General features: G+C 26.8%; 1 protein-coding gene across 1 annotated transcript; it reads right to left on the bottom strand.

Moving 5' to 3' along the window:
- Positions 1 to 6417: 6417 nt before the first annotated feature.
- Positions 6418 to 12001, bottom strand: LOC114422280 (seed linoleate 9S-lipoxygenase-3-like). The gene is made up of 9 exons (XM_028388560.1): positions 11634 to 12001; positions 10639 to 10925; positions 9917 to 10157; positions 9310 to 9627; positions 9043 to 9128; positions 8809 to 8916; positions 8169 to 8476; positions 7807 to 8070; positions 6418 to 7443 (listed from the first exon to the last, which is right to left on the bottom strand). Exons 1-9 carry the CDS (start codon positions 11848 to 11850, stop codon positions 6690 to 6692), a joined length of 2583 nt encoding a protein of 860 aa, XP_028244361.1. The 5' UTR covers positions 11851 to 12001; the 3' UTR covers positions 6418 to 6689.
- Between the last annotated feature and the right edge of the window lie 7608 nt (positions 12002 to 19609).

The following is a 19609-nucleotide window of genomic DNA, read 5'->3' as shown; positions in this document are numbered from 1 at the left end:
TGAACATAAATAATTAGGTTATTTCCTTAAAAATTGAATGTTTTATTAACATTATAATTAAAATCAATTTTCTGTTTGAAATTTATTTAAAAAATATTTTAAGATGAATTCAGAGAATGCTATTTTATTTTTATTTTTTTTATTTTTAAAATGGAGAGGAGTTGCTTGCATATGGAACAAGAAAACTAGTAAAGCGACTACCAGAGTACCATATTAGGAATGAAAGAAATGAACGATAATTTTCGAATTCATTCAATTCATTCATTGATCAAAGTATTACAAAGTTGATGTATCTATATAAAGATAGTAACTAACACTAACTTACTCAAATAACTTCTAGTAACTATAACTTGAGTAACCAACTAACTTACTCAAATAACTTTTAGTAACTAACTAAATTAATTTTATGTCTAATACCCCCCACAAGCTGGAATATGTTGAAAACACTTGTAGCTTGAAGAATACAATACATCAACATTAAAGAAGAAAGATAAAAGAAAAAAGAAAAAAAATTGAAAACAGGAAATAAAGCGAAACATGTCGGAAATACATTGATCAAAATAAAAACTTCGAGAAATCTTCGATCAACTTCGACGGCTTCCAAGAGTCCAAAGCAAGCATCAAAGTTTGTTGGCAAAAAACTTGGATGACGAATGACAAGAAATTGTAACCAACACGCTCGAAGAGGTATCACAATGCGGTAGCATAAATGAGCACCGCAACCGCTCCACGCCAATTCATCCACAATACCACATCAGCAACTAAGCCTTTGTCGAAAACACGATGAAAGGATGAGAAACCAGTTATATAAGAACTTAATCATCAATGGCATCCATGACCATGAGAGAAAAAAAAAAGAACCAATCAGGCATCCGAAAGGTCCCCTTAAAAAAATGATTCATAAAGGGGTGACCTACCCAGTTATATAAGAACTTAATCATCAATGGCATCCATGGCCATGAGAGAAAAAAAAGAACCAACTAGGCATCCGAAAGGTCCCCTTAAAAAATAATTCATAAGGGGGTGACATACCCAGCTATATAAGAACTTAATCACCAATTAGGCATCCGAAAGGTCCCCTTAAAAAAAATGATTCATAAGGGGGTGGCCTACCCAGTTATATAAGAACTTAATCATCAATGACATCCATGGCCATGAGAGAAAAAAAAGAACCAACTAGCCATCCGAAAGGTCCCCTTAAAAAACAATTCATAAGGGGGTGGCCTACCCAGACATATAAGAACTTAATCATCAATGTGAATCACCCGATGTGGGACTCGCAACACGCCCCATCGAGTCAGGGCTCGACGCCACAAAGCAAGGGCTAACAGCACTATCTACACCACCGGGTAGAACCATAAATAGCTTCAATAGGAAGCAAGAGACTCGGAAGCAAAAACTTCTTATACCATATTAGGAATGAAAGAAATGAACGATAATTTTCGAATTCATTCATTGATCAAAGTATTACAAAGTTGATGTATTTATACAAAGATAGAAAATAACTAACTTACTCAAATAACTTCTAGTAACTATAACTTAAGTAACCAATTAACTTACTCAAATAACTTTTAGTAACTAACTAAATTAATTTTATGTCTAATATACCAGTAGCAGCCAAAAGTGTTTAAGTCATTTATGTCAAACACTTTTCATGAAAAACTTTTCTGGATCCAAGTTAAAGGAATGTTATTGTAAAATTTAGTTTGGAACGAAGTGATAAAAAAACAACTTGCCACTTGAAAGACCTCATTTAATTTTGGTCATTGAATAATTAGAAAAAAAATAAAGTTACTAATTTTTATAGAACAAAATTTGAAAACAAATAGCTCAAAATTAAGTTGGTAGGGGGGCTTTTTTATAGCTTAAGTGAAGAAGTTTATTCAAGCAATTCTTTATTCGAATTCCAATGCAACAAAAAATACATTTTCTGAATTTTCCATTGATTTCCCAATTTGAGTGTCTTCACAAACTTTCCCATTAAATAATGCTCGCATATATTAGTTTATTTTAATTTTATTTATTTATTGTAAACTCTTAATTTATTTTAAAAATAAATAAAAATTACCAACCAGCTTTTAACCTAAAGGGACTTTAAAACTAAAAAGTAATAAAAATAAAATTATCAAACAGTTTATTTTTAAAGCTCTTTATTTTGAGCTTTAACTTTAAAGGTAGCTTTTAAACTAAAAAAGGTATGGCCATACATAACCTAAATACGTACATACATGAGATATTTTACTTATTTTAATTATTGTACATTTAGATATTTATATTATTCAGTATTTTTTTTCAAATAATAAAAAAACAATGAATGTAAGCAGGGATATATGTAATATTACTTAAGCAATTATTAATTAAAAGAGAATTTAAAATAATTTAAGCATATAAAAATTTGCAATTCGTATAATTAATTAAGTATTTATTTATTTTTCAGAAACTGTTATTAATAAAATGAAATTATACAATGAAGCAGTAATTAACATCAAATTGTTTAAAATGTTGCATTGATTTGATTTGATACTATATCAACTTGAATAAAAAATGTGCTTAATTTCTTATGATCACGTGCACATGTATCAGCTCACAACAAACTTCTTATTCATTAATCCATGCATTTAATTTATGTAACTCCAACAAAATAAAAATAAAAAAAATCCCTGCATTTTCAAGCAACCGAGCGGTTAGATATATATAGTAGCCAAATCTAATTATCAATTAATGCCTTGATGTGTAACTTGAATCTGCAAGTTAGTTGTTATATTTTTAGTTCTTGCTATCTTTTTTCCTTAAAAAAAAATGTGGCATGGAACATTGATAATGAATGTTTTAAATTAATCGATTTTTCTTTTTTTTATCCTTTACCCCTTTTTGCAAATTTACCCTTACTCCATCTTCTTCCTTTCGTTTCTTCCATTGGACGACACACAGCACCACTGCAAGCCGCCGCCATAACCTCCACGACTACTGTGACTATGGCAACATGAGGGGTGCCAAATCAGCAGGGCCCCCATCCTTTTTCAAATTAGTTTTTTTTATTAGGTAATTAAAAAAGTATTAGATAATTATTATGTTTGGAAATTTAAGTATGTAAATAATATTATTTAAGTAGCAATAAAATATTCTTATTTTTGTAATATTTATTCTGCTTTTATAATATGTCGTTTTTATTATTATTAGACATAAGTCCTTGAATTTGGGGTTTGTATATTTTTTTGCCCTTATTTTTTATAAATTACTTTTTTATCTTTGGTATAATAAATTGACATTTTTTATGATTTTTAGTTGAAATAAATTAATTTTTACTTTTTAATTGTTTGAATTTGTATTTTAAAATTGTCATAATAAAAATTATTCTAAAGTATCAATTTATTATGTTAAAAATTTTAAAAATCAATCAAATTTCAAGACCAAAATGATAATTAAATCCTATTATTATTACTTTAAAAGTTATAAATAATTGTCTATTTGTAATCAAATAATTCTATTAACCTTTCTTAATGAGTCCAACTTTACAAACACCATATATAAGATTGACTACTTAATTTTTCAAACAAATCAAGAAACATCCATCTTTCAATCCTAGTGGATAGACCTAGACCCACGTGTTACAACAAATATTTTTCTTCTTCAATTTTTTAACTTTCTGAAAGTAAATTATTTAGTATTTTTCTCAAAAATAATTTAGAGTAACATAATTTAGTCACATTTAGTAGGTTTTTGGAATATGATTAATAAGAATTCTTGTACGAAAAATACAATTAACTTAAATACCAATTTTTTTTATTAAAATTTTTGGTGAAATATGGAATTGGTTATTGTCATTTAATTTGTAGTTTAGGGTCTTTAAATATATGTTTAATATCTTCTATGTAAATATATTTTTTATTATATTTTTTGAATCATTTTAAAAAAAATATAAATATTTTATATGAATTTTAATGCTTTTATATATATATATATATATATATATATATATATATATATATATATATATATATATATATATATATATTTTATTGATTTTGGTCGTCTAGTGGTTGGAGCAACAGTTTGACAGTTGTATCTTCTTGTATACATGTTACTAATGTATATTCTAATATTCAGTATAGCTCTAGCTGATTCCATAATTACATTAGGGTTAAAAACTAAATATTGAGCGGTAAAAATTGGAGACTTATTCTAAATATAAGAAAACTTAATATCATAATTTAAAACTTTAATGCTTAAATTTATAAATATTATTTTTACTTATACAATATTTAATTTTTTTTATTTTTATCTAATATGAATCTTCACCTCATATTTATATTTCAACAATTTTTCTTTCAAACGAGTACGAATTTTTTTCCTATGATAATTTTCTTCAAAAATCATTTTCAATTCAAATATTCAATGATAATCCTTAAAATTTTAACTATGCATGATTGTGAATCTGTCTTATCATTATTACTAACATACTCTAATATTTTCATCGTCAAAACACCTACGGGATCCATTACCTAACCTCAACGAATGAAGTCATCTGTCAGAAATTTTTGGTAACCGCAATCGACGATCGAGGTGATGTGAACAAACCAAAACGTGTTTTCTTCAATATAATTGTCATTATCATGACTTATTATTAAGTAGTTCTTGTCGCTGGAAGTCAGCAACCGGCAACAAATTTAAAGAGCCAAACATGTGAACGCGTCTTACATCGGTTTCATTAAAAAAATATTTCACGTGACACGTACAAACAGCCAGGTAAGGTTTTGAAACCCAAATATATTTTTTAGTTTATTCATCAAAAGAAAATATTACTTTTTGGATACGTAATATATTACATAAATATAGTTGTTATTACTATTAGGTATAGTGTGGCCTCATCGTGTGTTCGTCTACACTAACTGCGCATTTTTCATTGTAATTTTGTAACCAACGTATAGCTAAAATATATTGTTTTATATTTAAACATTATTTTATATTTAATTCTTAATTAATTTATAGTTAAATTAAAGATTAATATATATGCAATATATACATGTATAATTTTTAATTTTTAATTTTTTTGTCTCATTTATTCAAATATTAGTCACAGACCATCCAAACAAAATAATTGTTGTGAAAGTATTATTTTAAAAGCAAAAGTAAAATTCATTAATAAATTAAAGAGACAATAAGGTGGAACACAAGGTATTCATTCTCGTGCCAAACCAAATAGTACACGAATAAGATCCATCAAAAACAAGCATACATACAATACATGAATAGAATTTAAAAAAGCTGGTAAAAACATCATATGAGATGGCTCCTAGTTACCCAACGAGCAACCAATAACTAACGTCAATGTATAAAAATTTGTTGCCAAAGTACACCAACTTTCAATAAAAGTAGGTAAATGTTAATCAATGTGTAAAGTACATTGATTAAGAAATGAAGAGAAACAACTTTTTATTAGGATGCTCAAAATTGTATTGTATTATTCATAATTTTTTACGTTTTTATATGGCTTTTACAATAAATATTTTTTTTCTTTTAATTTATTAACCAATGTCTTAAGAATATTACGTCCTATGTTCCTATTTCTAATATTAAAGCTTAAAATGATATTTGTTTTTTTTATAAGATCTAATCTACAATGTTCATTGTGTTAATTATTTTTATTTTAAAAATATCTATCATTAGAAGAAGAAATAATATATTGATAAATCATTAGACGACAAATAAGTATGAATAACAATGATAATTTTAGAAAAAAATTATAAATTTAAGATAAATTTATTATTCTTTTTTTTAAGCCAAAGGAAAGAAAAATTTATTATTATATCTTAATTAAATTAATCACTTTTTTTTAATCTTGAATAATTAGATAATTAAATCTTATATTATATATATAAGAATAGGAACAAGAGAGTAAGCAATACCCATTACAGTATATATACAAAAGCGTGTTTTAGATCCATGTAGACAAAAGCGTGTTTCTTCAGCTGCTTTAGATTGTACAACATGTGAAATTTCTCCCTTTGTTCTGTAGAAAATTTGAGCTTCTCTAGCTCATTATCACTTATAGCAGGGATAAAATATGTTATATATTGGAGCATTATTTACGGATATTACATATTGGAACATCACAAATTAATATGACAAATCAAACCAAGCTATGTTTAAACCAATTTTAAAATCAGTTTCAATATAATCGAAATCAGATTTCTGAAAAATTATGGATATAAATTTTAAATATATACTGTTTAAATAAATGTGGTTTGAATTTTTAAAAATTAAATCAATACTTTCTTATTGTAAAAAAATCATGTTATCAATCATTTAAGTTAACATATGATTAGATATAATATTATTTTTTTACAGCATATATTATTTACTCTAATATTAATCGAATTGATTGGTCGAATCTTGACACCAATAACACAGTGCAAATATTACAATGCTCAAATATAGAATAGAACTTAAAACAGCTGAAGGGAGAAGAAACAATTCCCTGTCAACTGCAATAACAAGCTAGTAGTTTGCTAAAGAGCTTATTTATTAATTAGCATTCTGAACATCACCCATATTACTAAATCTTACCCTAAATACAATATTACTCAAACAAACACAATTACTAAACATCACCCTAAAATAAACATAAGCTTGCGTACGTATATGAGATATTCAAAAGTAAAAGTACAATACGATTGAGCCACACTCATTTAGATAGAGATGCTGTTGGGAATTCCTCTAAAAGTCAACCCTGTTTCACTGGTAGGAAGAAGCACAGTGTAGGGCAATTGAGCCGGCCCGGTTCGATTTCTAAGATTTGGATCATGGTTTCTTTCTGAGATTTTTGTCTCAATCTCTGCTAGCTTTTTTCCAAACTTTTTAAAGGCTTCTATTGCCTTTGGATTAGAGGTCCAATTTGGATTGTCCCTCTGTCCAAGGTAGACCTCATCAGAAGCATGTCTTGACAATATCTCTATCACTGAAAGATCAACAAGAGCCTGAAACTTTGGCGTGATTGTTCTCAAATAAGCCTTTTGAGGATTCTTTGTCATCTCGTCATATTCTGGAGTTCCTTCTTCTGGAATCCATCTCCTGCTAAGAGTTGGACGGTTTAGGATAAAACCACCATAAGGGTATTGTCCAAAATTAACAGCTGCATGGAGAGCTGAAGCAATCCATATGATAGTAGAACATGATTGAATAAGCTCTTGAAGAGTCTGCATTTTAGGCCACCAAGGCTTGTCTTTCAAGTCACCATGTCCCTTCTCAACAACTTCTTTCCACCATGCTTGGAGTTCATGGTCTTTTTTAATTGCATCATTTGTTGCATAGTACAAGGAGACATACTCTTGTACCCATGTCTTAATAGCATCCCATATTTCTAGTCCATCAACAGCATAAGGGTAGTCCTCTATCACAAGACGAAGGCCGTTGGGACAAGATGAATCCTCAATAGCCATTCCTCTTAATCATCACAAAAGAATTTCTTATTAACAACAAAAGTATGTTAATGTTATATAACTACTTTGGCCATCATTAAAGAGATATATACTGTATGCGTTTTTTTACAATTGAGATATATGTTACTGTATGTTTTTTATTTTTAAGAAAGCTAATTTTGACATGCCTTAATAAGATCAAAACTCGAGTTGCCTGCAAACTAGTCCTTGTGGTTCTCATTATTAAAAAAAAAAAATTGAAAGTTTAAAATAAGATAATTAACTAAGCCATTGCATTTTTCATGCTTAAGTTCATAGAACTCTTGCATGAAGTAGGGTTGTGTCAGATATAAATTTATTTACACGGTTCATGTTCATATAGGGTTACCTCTTGATGAGATCAGCAGGTAATGCTTGGTCGAGGAAAACCCAATTTTTGTAACCTGACGAAGATATCTCCACAGCATACTTTCCACCCAAAAAGGTTTTCTCTATAAAGCCATCAGCATTAATAAGTGATTGTCGAGCAAGTGCATTGATATTCATTGTGTCACGATAGTGAGGAAATAGAAGTTTATAAATAGGGTGAAGAATACTGAGATTCCTGTTTGTTGCTATGACAAATGGCTCAATCACGGCATGAGTATTCAACCTACAGTAACCCCATGTGAAAAATATAAAGATTGAGAATCACTTCATGCATATATTAAAATTGTTTGTAATTAATGATCAGAATGAGAGAGTTCAGACCAGTGGCTTATGAGTTGATGATAGCACGAGTCATTCACAATAACATGAGCCTTTGCCAACAGCCAAATTGTACTTTCTACACCTTGGTTTGCAGGCAAGATGACTTTACTATAGGCACCAAGCTGTTGTTGACCTGGATGTGGCAAACTTAATTCGATGGCCAATGGCTTTAAGGTCCCATCATCTTTCAAGAAAAGGATTGTTCTAGTGGCATAAGCCTTTGATGATTTAGATTCATCTATCCTTCTCAAAAATGGCATAAATGTGTCATGGTGATCTAATATGAATAATCGCTGATCCTTAATCGCCTGCTCCACAAATGCAATGTAAACACCTTTAGTTTCATAGATTCAAATAACACATAAAATGACTCAATACAAAGTAGTAGCAAGACAATTGTTAACGACACATTCTTAATCATATTCTTATTAGTTGAAATTCATTTAGATAACAACATCATGGAAGTCTCATTTCTTATCTAATGAGTCTCTTACATGATTTTATTAGTCTTAATAAATGTCAACTAATAACAAAAAAATGCATTTGAAAGAATATATTAGAAAATGTGGTGTTGTCTTTAGGATAGCAGAAATTCCCATATGGTGTTTTATTGAAGTGAAACACATCTGATATATATTGCCTTATCTACTGTGAGCCCTTCAAGGTTAATCTCCAAGTGATCTATAGTCATTTTACTTGTTTGATCACCATAGACTGAGGGATCAAGCTTGCTTTGTGGTGGGAACTCCTGTGATTCATTAAAGAATATCATGAGGAAAGATGTCATACAATGATTTTTCCTTCACTATGTCATACAAAGTACAAATTTAACATGGAAAAACTAAACAATAGTATAACATTTGGACTTAATTACTTGTAGACGACGAATCACACAAGGGTTTACACCAGCAATCATCTCTCTTGCAAATTCTTCATCAGTCATCCATGCAGATTTACTAACTACTCCAAACAATCAAGAAAATAACCGTCAAATTGGATTACAAAATTCAACAATGCACAAGTTTTCTAGCGCTGCTAAATGTGTTGTTAAGATGTTTAAGTTTCACATTACATGTAGCATATATATAAATACAATATATATCTTTTGGTAAATATATATAAATCTTTACATAGGATATACCTTTAATTAAATCAGGTACTGAAAACTTTAGGACACTTTCACCATCAGTGCGGAAGATTTCCTTGAGCACAGGTAAGGGGCTAATTTTGCTAAGTATATCTGTAGGCAGTTTAATTCCACCTTCACAGAGTGCACGCACTTCTTCGAAGCTATCAAACTCGTTCGGTGTGAAATTTATATCAAAAACAGTTTTGAGTGCAGGCAAGAAGCTTCGAGTTAAAGATTTTAGCCCATAAGTAAGGAAATCAGATGATTTCAAGTGACCGAAATTTTCATCTCTTGGTATATAAGCCTCGCCAGGTTTCTCACTGTTGGGATCTGTCAAGAGTGGAACAATACAATAAATTATATTCATAATTTTTATACTATTGTTACATCATAGATTTATGTTCATGCACGATAGTTTATTAATTTTTATAATAATTATTATAAAAAAATATATCTAAGAAGATTTTTAGTTTCATTGAAAAAAAAGATGAGTTTTAATTGATTGATGATGTAAAATTTGTTACACTAATCATTTATGAAAATTAAACTAGATAGTATTATTAATAAAAAGAATTGGAAACAAAATTGAGTTATGCTTAAGAAATAGAGGTTGTGTAACCTTTCTTTGTTGGTTTTCTACCGGTTCTTCCCCTACGAGGGTAGGGATGAGTGAGAGATCCTCCAAGAACTGGACGAGCAAAGTTTTCACCACTGTCAGGATTGCCCAAATCATTGTAAACATCATAATCATAAACTCTGTCCCATTCCTTGCGCTTCCCTGTTCCATTTCCTCTTAGAGCCTGCAATTCTGCTTCTCTATATGTCACTAATGGACCAGGTGTTTCACTTGGAACATATGTCTGCAATATATTTATTTAATGTTCATTATTATTGAATCAAAAATTAATCTAGCTAGCAAAACAAACAACATTGCTATTTATAATTGTGTAGTGGTGCAGATGCAGATGTTTCATGTGAAAATTCGTATTTTTTATTTAAATAAACCATCAATTTCATCCTTAAATATTACTTTCTCTCTCTCTCATATATATATATATATATATATATATATATATATATATATATATATATATATATATATATAGTTTTTAACATAACAAAATTTTACAAGTAATCTGTCAAATATTAAAAATCATGTTACATAGTTATCCATATTGAAATATTACTTTAAAGATTACTTGGGAGAAAATAATACTTGAGAAACCAAATTAATATTTTACACATTTTCATTTTATAAACATATGGATATAGTTGCTTGGGTTAAAAACAACAACAACACTATGTAGTATGCAGATAGTTTCTAGGTGTAAATAGTTTTACCTCACTGGCAAAGAAAATCCGATCCTTTTCGTAAACTTTAGAATTGTAAACCCATGAGTTGCAAACAAAGTGCATGCTTCCTTGATTAGGAATGTCTTCAAGAGTCAAACTCACTAGGAAGAGCTCAACTTGCATATAATTTTTTATTAAAAATGCTCCAGGAATTCCCATGTCTGCGTCCCATTCAAAATGAATAGTGAACGCAGATTGGCCTGCTCCCAATGTTGGTATCGACGTAATAATACCTTCCAAATAGGTCTTCTTTCCAACTACCCCATTTCCATTTCCTACAAAAGTTCAAAATATACATAAATTCAAGACTATATTAAGATTGTTTTGTGATTGAGCATGCAATATATGTTTAAAAGTAATACTATCACAGTTTTTTTCTGCCTAAGCCAGTGAAGTATATATATATAGACACTCATCAAAAAGCTTCACGTCAAGGAAATAAAAAAACTATTTGAATTATCAAAAAATAATTTATTTATTAATTTTGTTTTTCTTATAAATAAATTCTATCTGTTTAATTTCTAAAACATAAAAATATTAATTTTTCCTTTTCTCTTATCCTTTATTCTATACTTTCAACCACCTTTTCCTCAGCTCCCATGCGTGTCCATGATGCATAGCTAATCTCATCTCTTTAATGTAAATTTTTTTAAAACATTTTTATTATTTCTTCATTTTTTTATACAATTAAATGTAATGAATTATCTTAGTTAATGTGTCATATTTTTTTCTTATATATATTTCGACTGTTGCTGTAAAACATATATTTTATGAATTTAAGTCAATCTAGTTGTTGCCGGCTGATTAGTCAGCCTAGTGAAAACTGATCAGGTTATTGATAAGGATGATAAAGAATGGAATATAATATATATTTTATGTTTAGATTTGTATTTTAAAAAATATCTTTGATTTAATTTCCTTCCGAAAGTAGGAAGGAGGAGTTAATATTATACAGTGCAAGGAGAGAGAGAGAAAGAACTAACCATCAGCCTTGGTAGCACTAATCAACTGAAGACACACAGAACGACCCAAGAAGGAAGTAAGACCATCAATTGTTGAGCCAATTATGTTGATGCCGGTGCCAATAAGCCCTCTCACACTCGTTATGCTGTTGATGTCAAGCACATTCTTACGCATCAACACCACCGTTCCCTTCACCTTCTGGCTTCTGTTGAACAACCCTTTCACCCCTGAATACATTCTTAGCTACTTCTTTAAGCTATACCAACGATATTTTCTTATGGAAAAAAACGATGGTACATCCTTGTTTGGCTTGTGAGATGTCAGGAAAAGAACACAGTGATGCAAGGTACTTATAGACAAAAACTAAGAATTATTTAATGAGCCAAATGTTCCGAGGAAAATGAAAGGTTCGCATTTTTTATTCTTTCCAACTAACATGATAAGAGAACATTGATTATTAGCAAGGGTTTCCCTTTAAATTAAGGAGTTTCTTCGTTTTATAACCAACACGTTTCGGCACGATATCCTTATTTAACTTGGAGTTAATAGCTTAATAATAACATCATTTTGTCATGTAGTTATTAATTACCTTGTATAAAATTCTAACATACTTGTGACTATCTTTTTCATCATAACAACTAATACTAAACATATTTTTTTATGTTAATCTTTTTTCACAAAATATTCTTAATTATGAGTGACTTCTTTAAATTCAATAAATAATAAGTGAATTATATTAATGTTTTAGACTCTGCTGTGAGAGTCTAATTTTGTCTTATGTTGGAAGCTTTATTTTTTTCCCTATTCACATGTATAGCAGAAATAAATGCATATATTAATGAATGATATATAAGAAAGATTAAAAGAATTAAACTCAATAAAAATATTTAAGAAAAATAATTTTCTTAATAATTAATATTATGTGTAATTCTAGAAAAAAAAAACAAATTCAAAATAAATTTTAGAAGGTGATTGTAAGAGTGTGAAGGCTGAGCTTCTCTACCAGGGTGTCGAGCCATCAGATTTGGAGAGAGAAATGTGGAGAATAATACGGATAAAAGCAACGGCATAATTACTATAATATTGATCTTAAGTAAATCTACTAATAGACAAGAAGTTATTGTTTTTGTTGTTTAAAAAAATTGTATAAGATACTATCATACTCCAGTAAAAATTAGATGAGAGTATGCTAGGAAGGTCAATGTATATAATATATAAATATTTACATTTTTCGTCATTAATTATAAGATTATTTTTTAATTTTTAGATGCATAATTATTTTTGTCTTTATATATTATTATTTAATTATTTTTTATTGAAATATTAATATAAATAAATAAATAAAATTATAATATAATTAATTAAATTAACTTTTTTTTTAAGTGCGGTTGCGAAGGGAAGTATATCATTGCTCAATAAACTAAAAAAAATTGAAAATAAATAAATAAAACAATAAAACTTAGCTCTTTCTAGAAGGAAGGGAAGTATATCATTGCTCAATAAACTAAAAAAATTGAAAATAAATAAATAAAGCAATAAAACTTAGCTCTTTCTAGAAGCAACCATTTAACAACACGGCAAAGTGGTGCACGTCACAACCTGTACATCACCTTCACATATCGCACGGCACGGCTCACGGATTACATATTAGAAAATTCTTATCTTAATAGAATAAGTAGTAAATTTTACATGAATAACAAGAAATTTTAATAAAACAAACTTAAAATAAATTAAAATGACCCAAATCGTTCGCATTCATTACCTACAGGCCACAGCAGATAAATTAGTAGGAGACATCAATGTCGGAGATGACTATTCATGAGTCACAATTACCTAATTAAATATTGAATTCGTTCCTTTTAATTTTGTAATTGTTTTACATTAAACTGATTGATGAAAAATATGTATATAACATAATTTACATTAAATTTTAAGAAACTAAATTTAGATTTAAAATTTAATTAACTAAACCAAAAAAATTATATATAATTAGATATTAAAATAGTTATCTCACAAAATTCTTCATGTCACTGTTTAAAGATCATTTTCTTTTGGCTTTATTTTTTCTTTTATAAATGAATGTTTTTTTATTAAATTTAATAATAAAAAATTTGCAAAAAATAACATGAGGTTAAAAGTAATATAAAAAAAGATAAGAAAGATAAATACAATAAAAACAAATCACATAAATGTTCATTGTAATTAACTCTTAAATATGTCATCCGTCTCTTTGTGTCTTGGTCTCTTAAATATTTTTCATAAATAAAAACATTAAGAAATAGATAAAATAAAATTATTAATTTTATTATAGTTCATATTATTAATTTTATAAGAAATGTAAGTGAAAAATAATTAATATTATATTTAAAAACTAAAATAATAATTATTTTAGAATATATTCTTAATTTTTTCTTACATAACGATTATTATAGAATAATGGGATAAATTTTTTGGATAAAATTATAAATGAATATTTGAATGCTCCTTTTTAAGGTAGTGTAGTATACTATTTTTATTAAATAAATCATTTAAATCTAATTTTGAAACAACTAAAATATAAAAAAAATATAAAATATATTATAAGGTAACATTTATTTTTATTAACTTTTTATAAAATATTTTATTTGAAAAATTGAAATATACAAAAAATAGGAAATGACAAATTTTCCTTAATTAGAATGTACTATATGCAAAAATTAGAATAAACATAAAAATACTACTTCAGAAAAATCACTTTGAAGATTTGAACTCATGATCTTTTATTTTCTTTCTTCATTTCTTAATTATTAGATTAATCTTATATCTCTTATCACATGATTTTTGTAAAATAATAATACACAATGTTTTAACAAGACTTGACTATCAAATTGTCGATATTTTATTTTATTATTTTACATATGATAGTCATGTGATAGACAAATTCTTTTCCTAATTCTTTAACATGTTTGGTTGAGGAAAATATGAGAGAAATAGATAAGAAATTATTTGTAAATGATCAAAATCCAATTGTGAATGGGATCTTGGTGTTTCATCTTATATTGTGTTTAATTTAGAAGATAAAAATAAAAAGGGTGAAAATAAAAATGAAAATTTTAAATTAAAATAAAGGGTATAAAATTCACAAATTGTATTATGTATATAATCTGTTTAAATGTCGACACATGTCAATTATTAGATACCTTTATTTTATTTTTTTAACGTATTTTATTTTTGTTTTTAAAAAAATTAAATATTTTATTCTTTTATTTACTAAAAAACCATGCATTCCACCGATTTCCAATACCATTACTAGTATAGTATATGTTAAATTGTTTTTAAAATTATTCTATATTTCTTCTATTGATTATCGATACATTCCAAATGTAAACTAAACCTATTGATGGTGAAATCTAAAACTATCTCCAAATGGAAGTTTTTTAAGGGTTTATTAAGTAATGCAACGATTTCTTTTTTATTGGAACAAATCTATGTGATATAAAAAGTTTCTTAAAAATAAGATTTATATCTTACATCAAGAATTATTTTTTAACAATAAAAAATAATGTTTATCTGACATATGATAATATCATAATTAAGTGAAAATAAAAAATATAAAAATGTGAACTCCTTGAAGTTTTTTATCATTAAAATAAAATTGTATAAATTTTATACAATAACATAATAGTGTAGAAAACACAAAAAAAAATCTACTTAAAAAATTCCTATTAAAAATACTTATGGAATGTTGGCAAGTTTGTAACAAAGTGGCCACGCATAGCAGGGAAACAAGAAGCCAAATTAAAGTACATGAGTCCCACTTCAGGACACAAACCATACCCAAATCAAGGTCATCCTATTCCTATTTTCTCTTTTTTTTTTTTATCAGTATGCTATTCATTAAAACCTTGTTTTTCCGTATCAAATATGCTATACATGGTGATTTTGCTTTACACTGAGGTGTTGGAAAAAATCAGGACTAGACCAGAGATCCAGAGAAACATTTTATTATTATTATTATTATTATTATTATAAAGATAGAACTTAATACTTAGTATATATTATCCAAACTCTTTATCAATAAGCCAATGTCAAAACTAGTGAGTTAGACATAAGACACATTAAAACAGTGGGATTGCCCAATTTGCCCTTCACCGATACTCGAGCTCACGGGATTTGTTGTGAGAGGAATGGCGAATGAAAAAGACAACAAAGAGAGAAAAAGGTGACACGAGAAAGAGGGCCGGATTCATTTGTCTTTTTCTTTTATTTTAAAAATCTTAAAGAAAGATTAATCTCGACTAATAAATAATTAAACGGTACGTATCAACTCACTTTAAAAGATTACTTTCCTAAACATGGTTGAAAATAAAAACTGAAGTCGAGTTACATTTCATGACTTCACTTAATAAATAAATTAATAATTTTTCTTATAAATTCATCAAAATTCAATTTTGTCACTTGTCACTATCCCACTTGGCACTAGCGCCAAATTAGAATAAAGTCTAACAAACATTAATATTAAATTCATTTATACATTGAATTTTATTAGGACTTAAATATAATTTTAATTTATATATTTTATTCAATTCATAATTTTGATCTTTCTATTTTAGAATTGAGAAATTTGGTCTTTTTATTTTTTTTAAAAATTATAATTTTAGTTATGTTATTTCAAAATATAAATATTTGGTCCCATATTTTAAAAAATTCATAATTTTAGTTTCTTTATTTTAAAAAATTCATAATTTTGGTTTAATCTTTACCTATTTTTATTTTTTTAATTTCTTACTTTGTAATTAATTAAATCATTTTTTATGATAACTTAAATGAAAAAGTTAGATTTAAAGTTTAATTATACCAAAAGAAAAGAAATAAAATATAGATAAAATTGAGAATTTGATCAAAATTATAAATTTTTTAAAATAGGAGGATTAAATATCTTTATTTTAAAATGAGAAAACTAAAATTACATATATTTTTTAAATTAGAAGATTAAATATTTTAATTTTAAAATAAAAAAATCATAATGGTCAATCAAACAAAATAGAGGAACCTAATTATATTTAAGCCTTTTGTTAATCATTATTTTAAGAGTAATAATTGCACAAGCATATTTTGTAACATTTTTAGTCTCTTAAAAAAACATTTTTACTGTAATTGATAATACATTAATTAATTTCTTAATTATTATTTTAAGGTTGTTAAGAAAACTGTATGTCACATGTCACTTATTGATGTAGTTGTCTTACAGAATATTTAAAAAAAACGTATTATTTTCAAAAGGTAAATAAAATGTAAAAGACAAAATATTTAAGAGCAAAATTTTATAAAATACATAAAATAAATTCAGATAAAAATATTAGAAAACATATATTAAAATTTTTAAAAACATATCGAATAAGAAAAAAAATAGAATGTATCTTTTAAAAAAAAAATAAACTTCTATTTAATATACAAAATTTATTCAATTTTTTTAAAATTATTCGGTCAAACCAAGGATTAAATTTTTAAATGGGATGAATTGATGATAAATAGTGGAATATAAAAAATCTGAAAAAATATATCAAACAAGATCAGTAAGTATCTATAAAAAAATATAAAACATTCATAAAAATAAATTAAAATATATATTTTTCCTTTAATATCAAAATATTCAAAATTTATTCTATAAAATTTTCTTATATTTTTCATCATCATAAAATGTAAATGTATGATATTTTAACTTTGATATGAATTAAAAAATCCTATCTATCATGTCGTTCTAATTAGAACTTAAGAATTTATAGTGTCATTGACACATAAGATTAAATATCTTGAATTCAACTTTGAATTAAAATATTACATATTTACAATTTGTTTACATTTTGTTGTGAGGATAAAAAATATATTAAAATTTTCATAAGAATAAATTTTAAATATTTATAAGATAAGAACGAAGAATATATTTTAATAATAGAAATATTAAATTCCCTCTCACCGGTCGTAGCACTGGTACTCTGAACTGAAGCAAAGCAGACTGGGGTGGCATTAATAATTTGGTTGCACACATTATTTTTTTTCCTTTATTAATAGTTTGGTTTCACACTTAATGATAGAAAAAAATTGGTTTCACACATTATTTTTCTCCTTTTCACATTCAGCAGATCGATGTGCCTGTCAACTATCTACATTCTACAACATGGAACTACGACTAGCTCTTTTTTTTCCAGCCAAACTACGACTAGCTATTGTGCCTGTCACAGTTCCACCTTCGACGCACTTTCTCACGTTTTTATCGAATACAATACATGTATGTTTGGTTTGGCATTAGTTATTAAAAAAAAAATGGCATTAGTTGACATAATAAATTCACTCAATCTTGAAGCAATGAATTGTAGCTTTCACGTAAAATTGGAATTTGACGTGAAAAAATCTGGAAGACGTATTATGATCCTTCTGTAAGGCTTATTAATGCGCCTTTTAAATATAGTTAACTTAGGCATGAAAGTAGGTAGAGCTAACATCTTTCTTCCTTCATTGTTTCATCTATCTTGTCCTTGACTTCTGACAATGACTAATGACTAATGACTATAGTAGACTCTCCTTCATCTTTATCTTCTTGCTTTAGATTGCAACTGTTGGCCTTATTAACATGGAAAAGTGAAATGATTTTTCTTAAAACACCACAAAATAAAACATATTGTGAAAATTTTCTAGTTACACGCCCGTTGCTTTTAATTAATAAAAGGTATATCATATATGGTTAAAGAAAAGATATATATGCAACAGGACCATTTGAGAATCCCAATTGGCAACATCTATTGGTCTACATGCAAGTTGTCTGACATAATTGGTTGCACGTACTCTATGATTATTATCCAATTAATATCCATATCTTCCATATATAATTTATATATCATATATTTATTGAAAATCTTTCCCTTCAAAATCTTATCCATGCAAATTACTGCCATGCCCCACTTGTTTCTGTCCTAAAACAGTATGTTCTTTGTGATCCCACATCTAAAACATGTCCCATTGTTTCTTACCTGAAACTGAAACAGTATGTTCTGTGTGATCATATAGCCTGCGCTTTCCCGTACATTTAAAAACATGTTCCATTGTCTTCATAATAATATGCAATATACTGAGCCTTTTTTTTTCGTTACGATGAGTGTCAATGTTATCTGTCCGAAAGTAATTTTCTAAGATTTATGATTTAGAAATCAAATTTGAAGTGTGTCTATAGCAGCCTTAACAAACTTAATTTTATAAAATTAGTTCCAGTTAGAATTAATTTTGAAGTAAGGAGGGATTTTATTAGGTTTGAATTTTTTATTATAAAATCAAGTTTATAGTAAAATTTTGTATAAAAAAATTCATTAAATGCTAACAAAAAGTAAAGTTATTTTAACTTATAATCAATTATAGATGCATAATCGATCAATTCTTCAATGTGAAATTAATTACATATAAAAATTTATCTAAAATTATGTTAACTGATATTTCATCATTAGACTGAGTAATCTAACATGAAATCAAGCATGCACTTAATATATTTTGAGAATCGATTTAACCATATTTTAAATATTTTAATTCGATCGATCTATTAGTCTATATTTTATTAAAAAAATATTTTTAATTGTGTATATATTAATTTAATTAATATTTGAACTCTTATAATGTATGTGATGATCTTTTATGTTTTATATTAATATTTAAAAATTAAAAAAGAACTAACTATAATAAATAAATAATATATGCATCAATAATAAAAATAATTTGTACATTATCATGTACAAACCGTTATATATGTAAGTGAAATGACTTTTACAAATTTTTATAATTACGTTTAGTGAATTTTAATTATGCCTTTTTATTAATTACTATAATATGATATTTTTTTAATAAATATGTAAGTGAAATGATTGTTAGAACATTCTTAGCTGTTAAATTATGGAATCTATTTTTAAATTGATTAAAAAATTTATAACTGATTATGTAAAAATTCTATCGTTTTTTAAATAAATATAAATGT

Source organism: Glycine soja, chromosome 8 (genome assembly GCF_004193775.1).
Source record: "Glycine soja cultivar W05 chromosome 8, ASM419377v2, whole genome shotgun sequence".
Lineage (NCBI taxonomy): Eukaryota > Viridiplantae > Streptophyta > Magnoliopsida > Fabales > Fabaceae > Glycine > Glycine soja.
This window is presented reverse-complemented; position numbering and strand designations above follow the sequence as displayed.

What these genes read in the sequence shown, in the direction of transcription:
- LOC114422280 (XM_028388560.1), bottom strand. Translation starts at nt 11,850, where the DNA reads ATGTATTCAGGGGTGAAAGGGTTGTTCAACAGAAGCCAGAAGGTGAAG. An exon ending in AAGGGCTCACAGTAGATAAG is followed by an intron (nt 8,477 to 8,808) that starts GCAATATATATC and finishes TTTGTGGAGCAG; the next exon opens with GCGATTAAGGATCAGCGATT. An exon ending in CCTGCTGATCTCATCAAGAG is followed by an intron (nt 7,444 to 7,806) that starts GTAACCCTATAT and finishes GTGATGATTAAG; the next exon opens with AGGAATGGCTATTGAGGATT.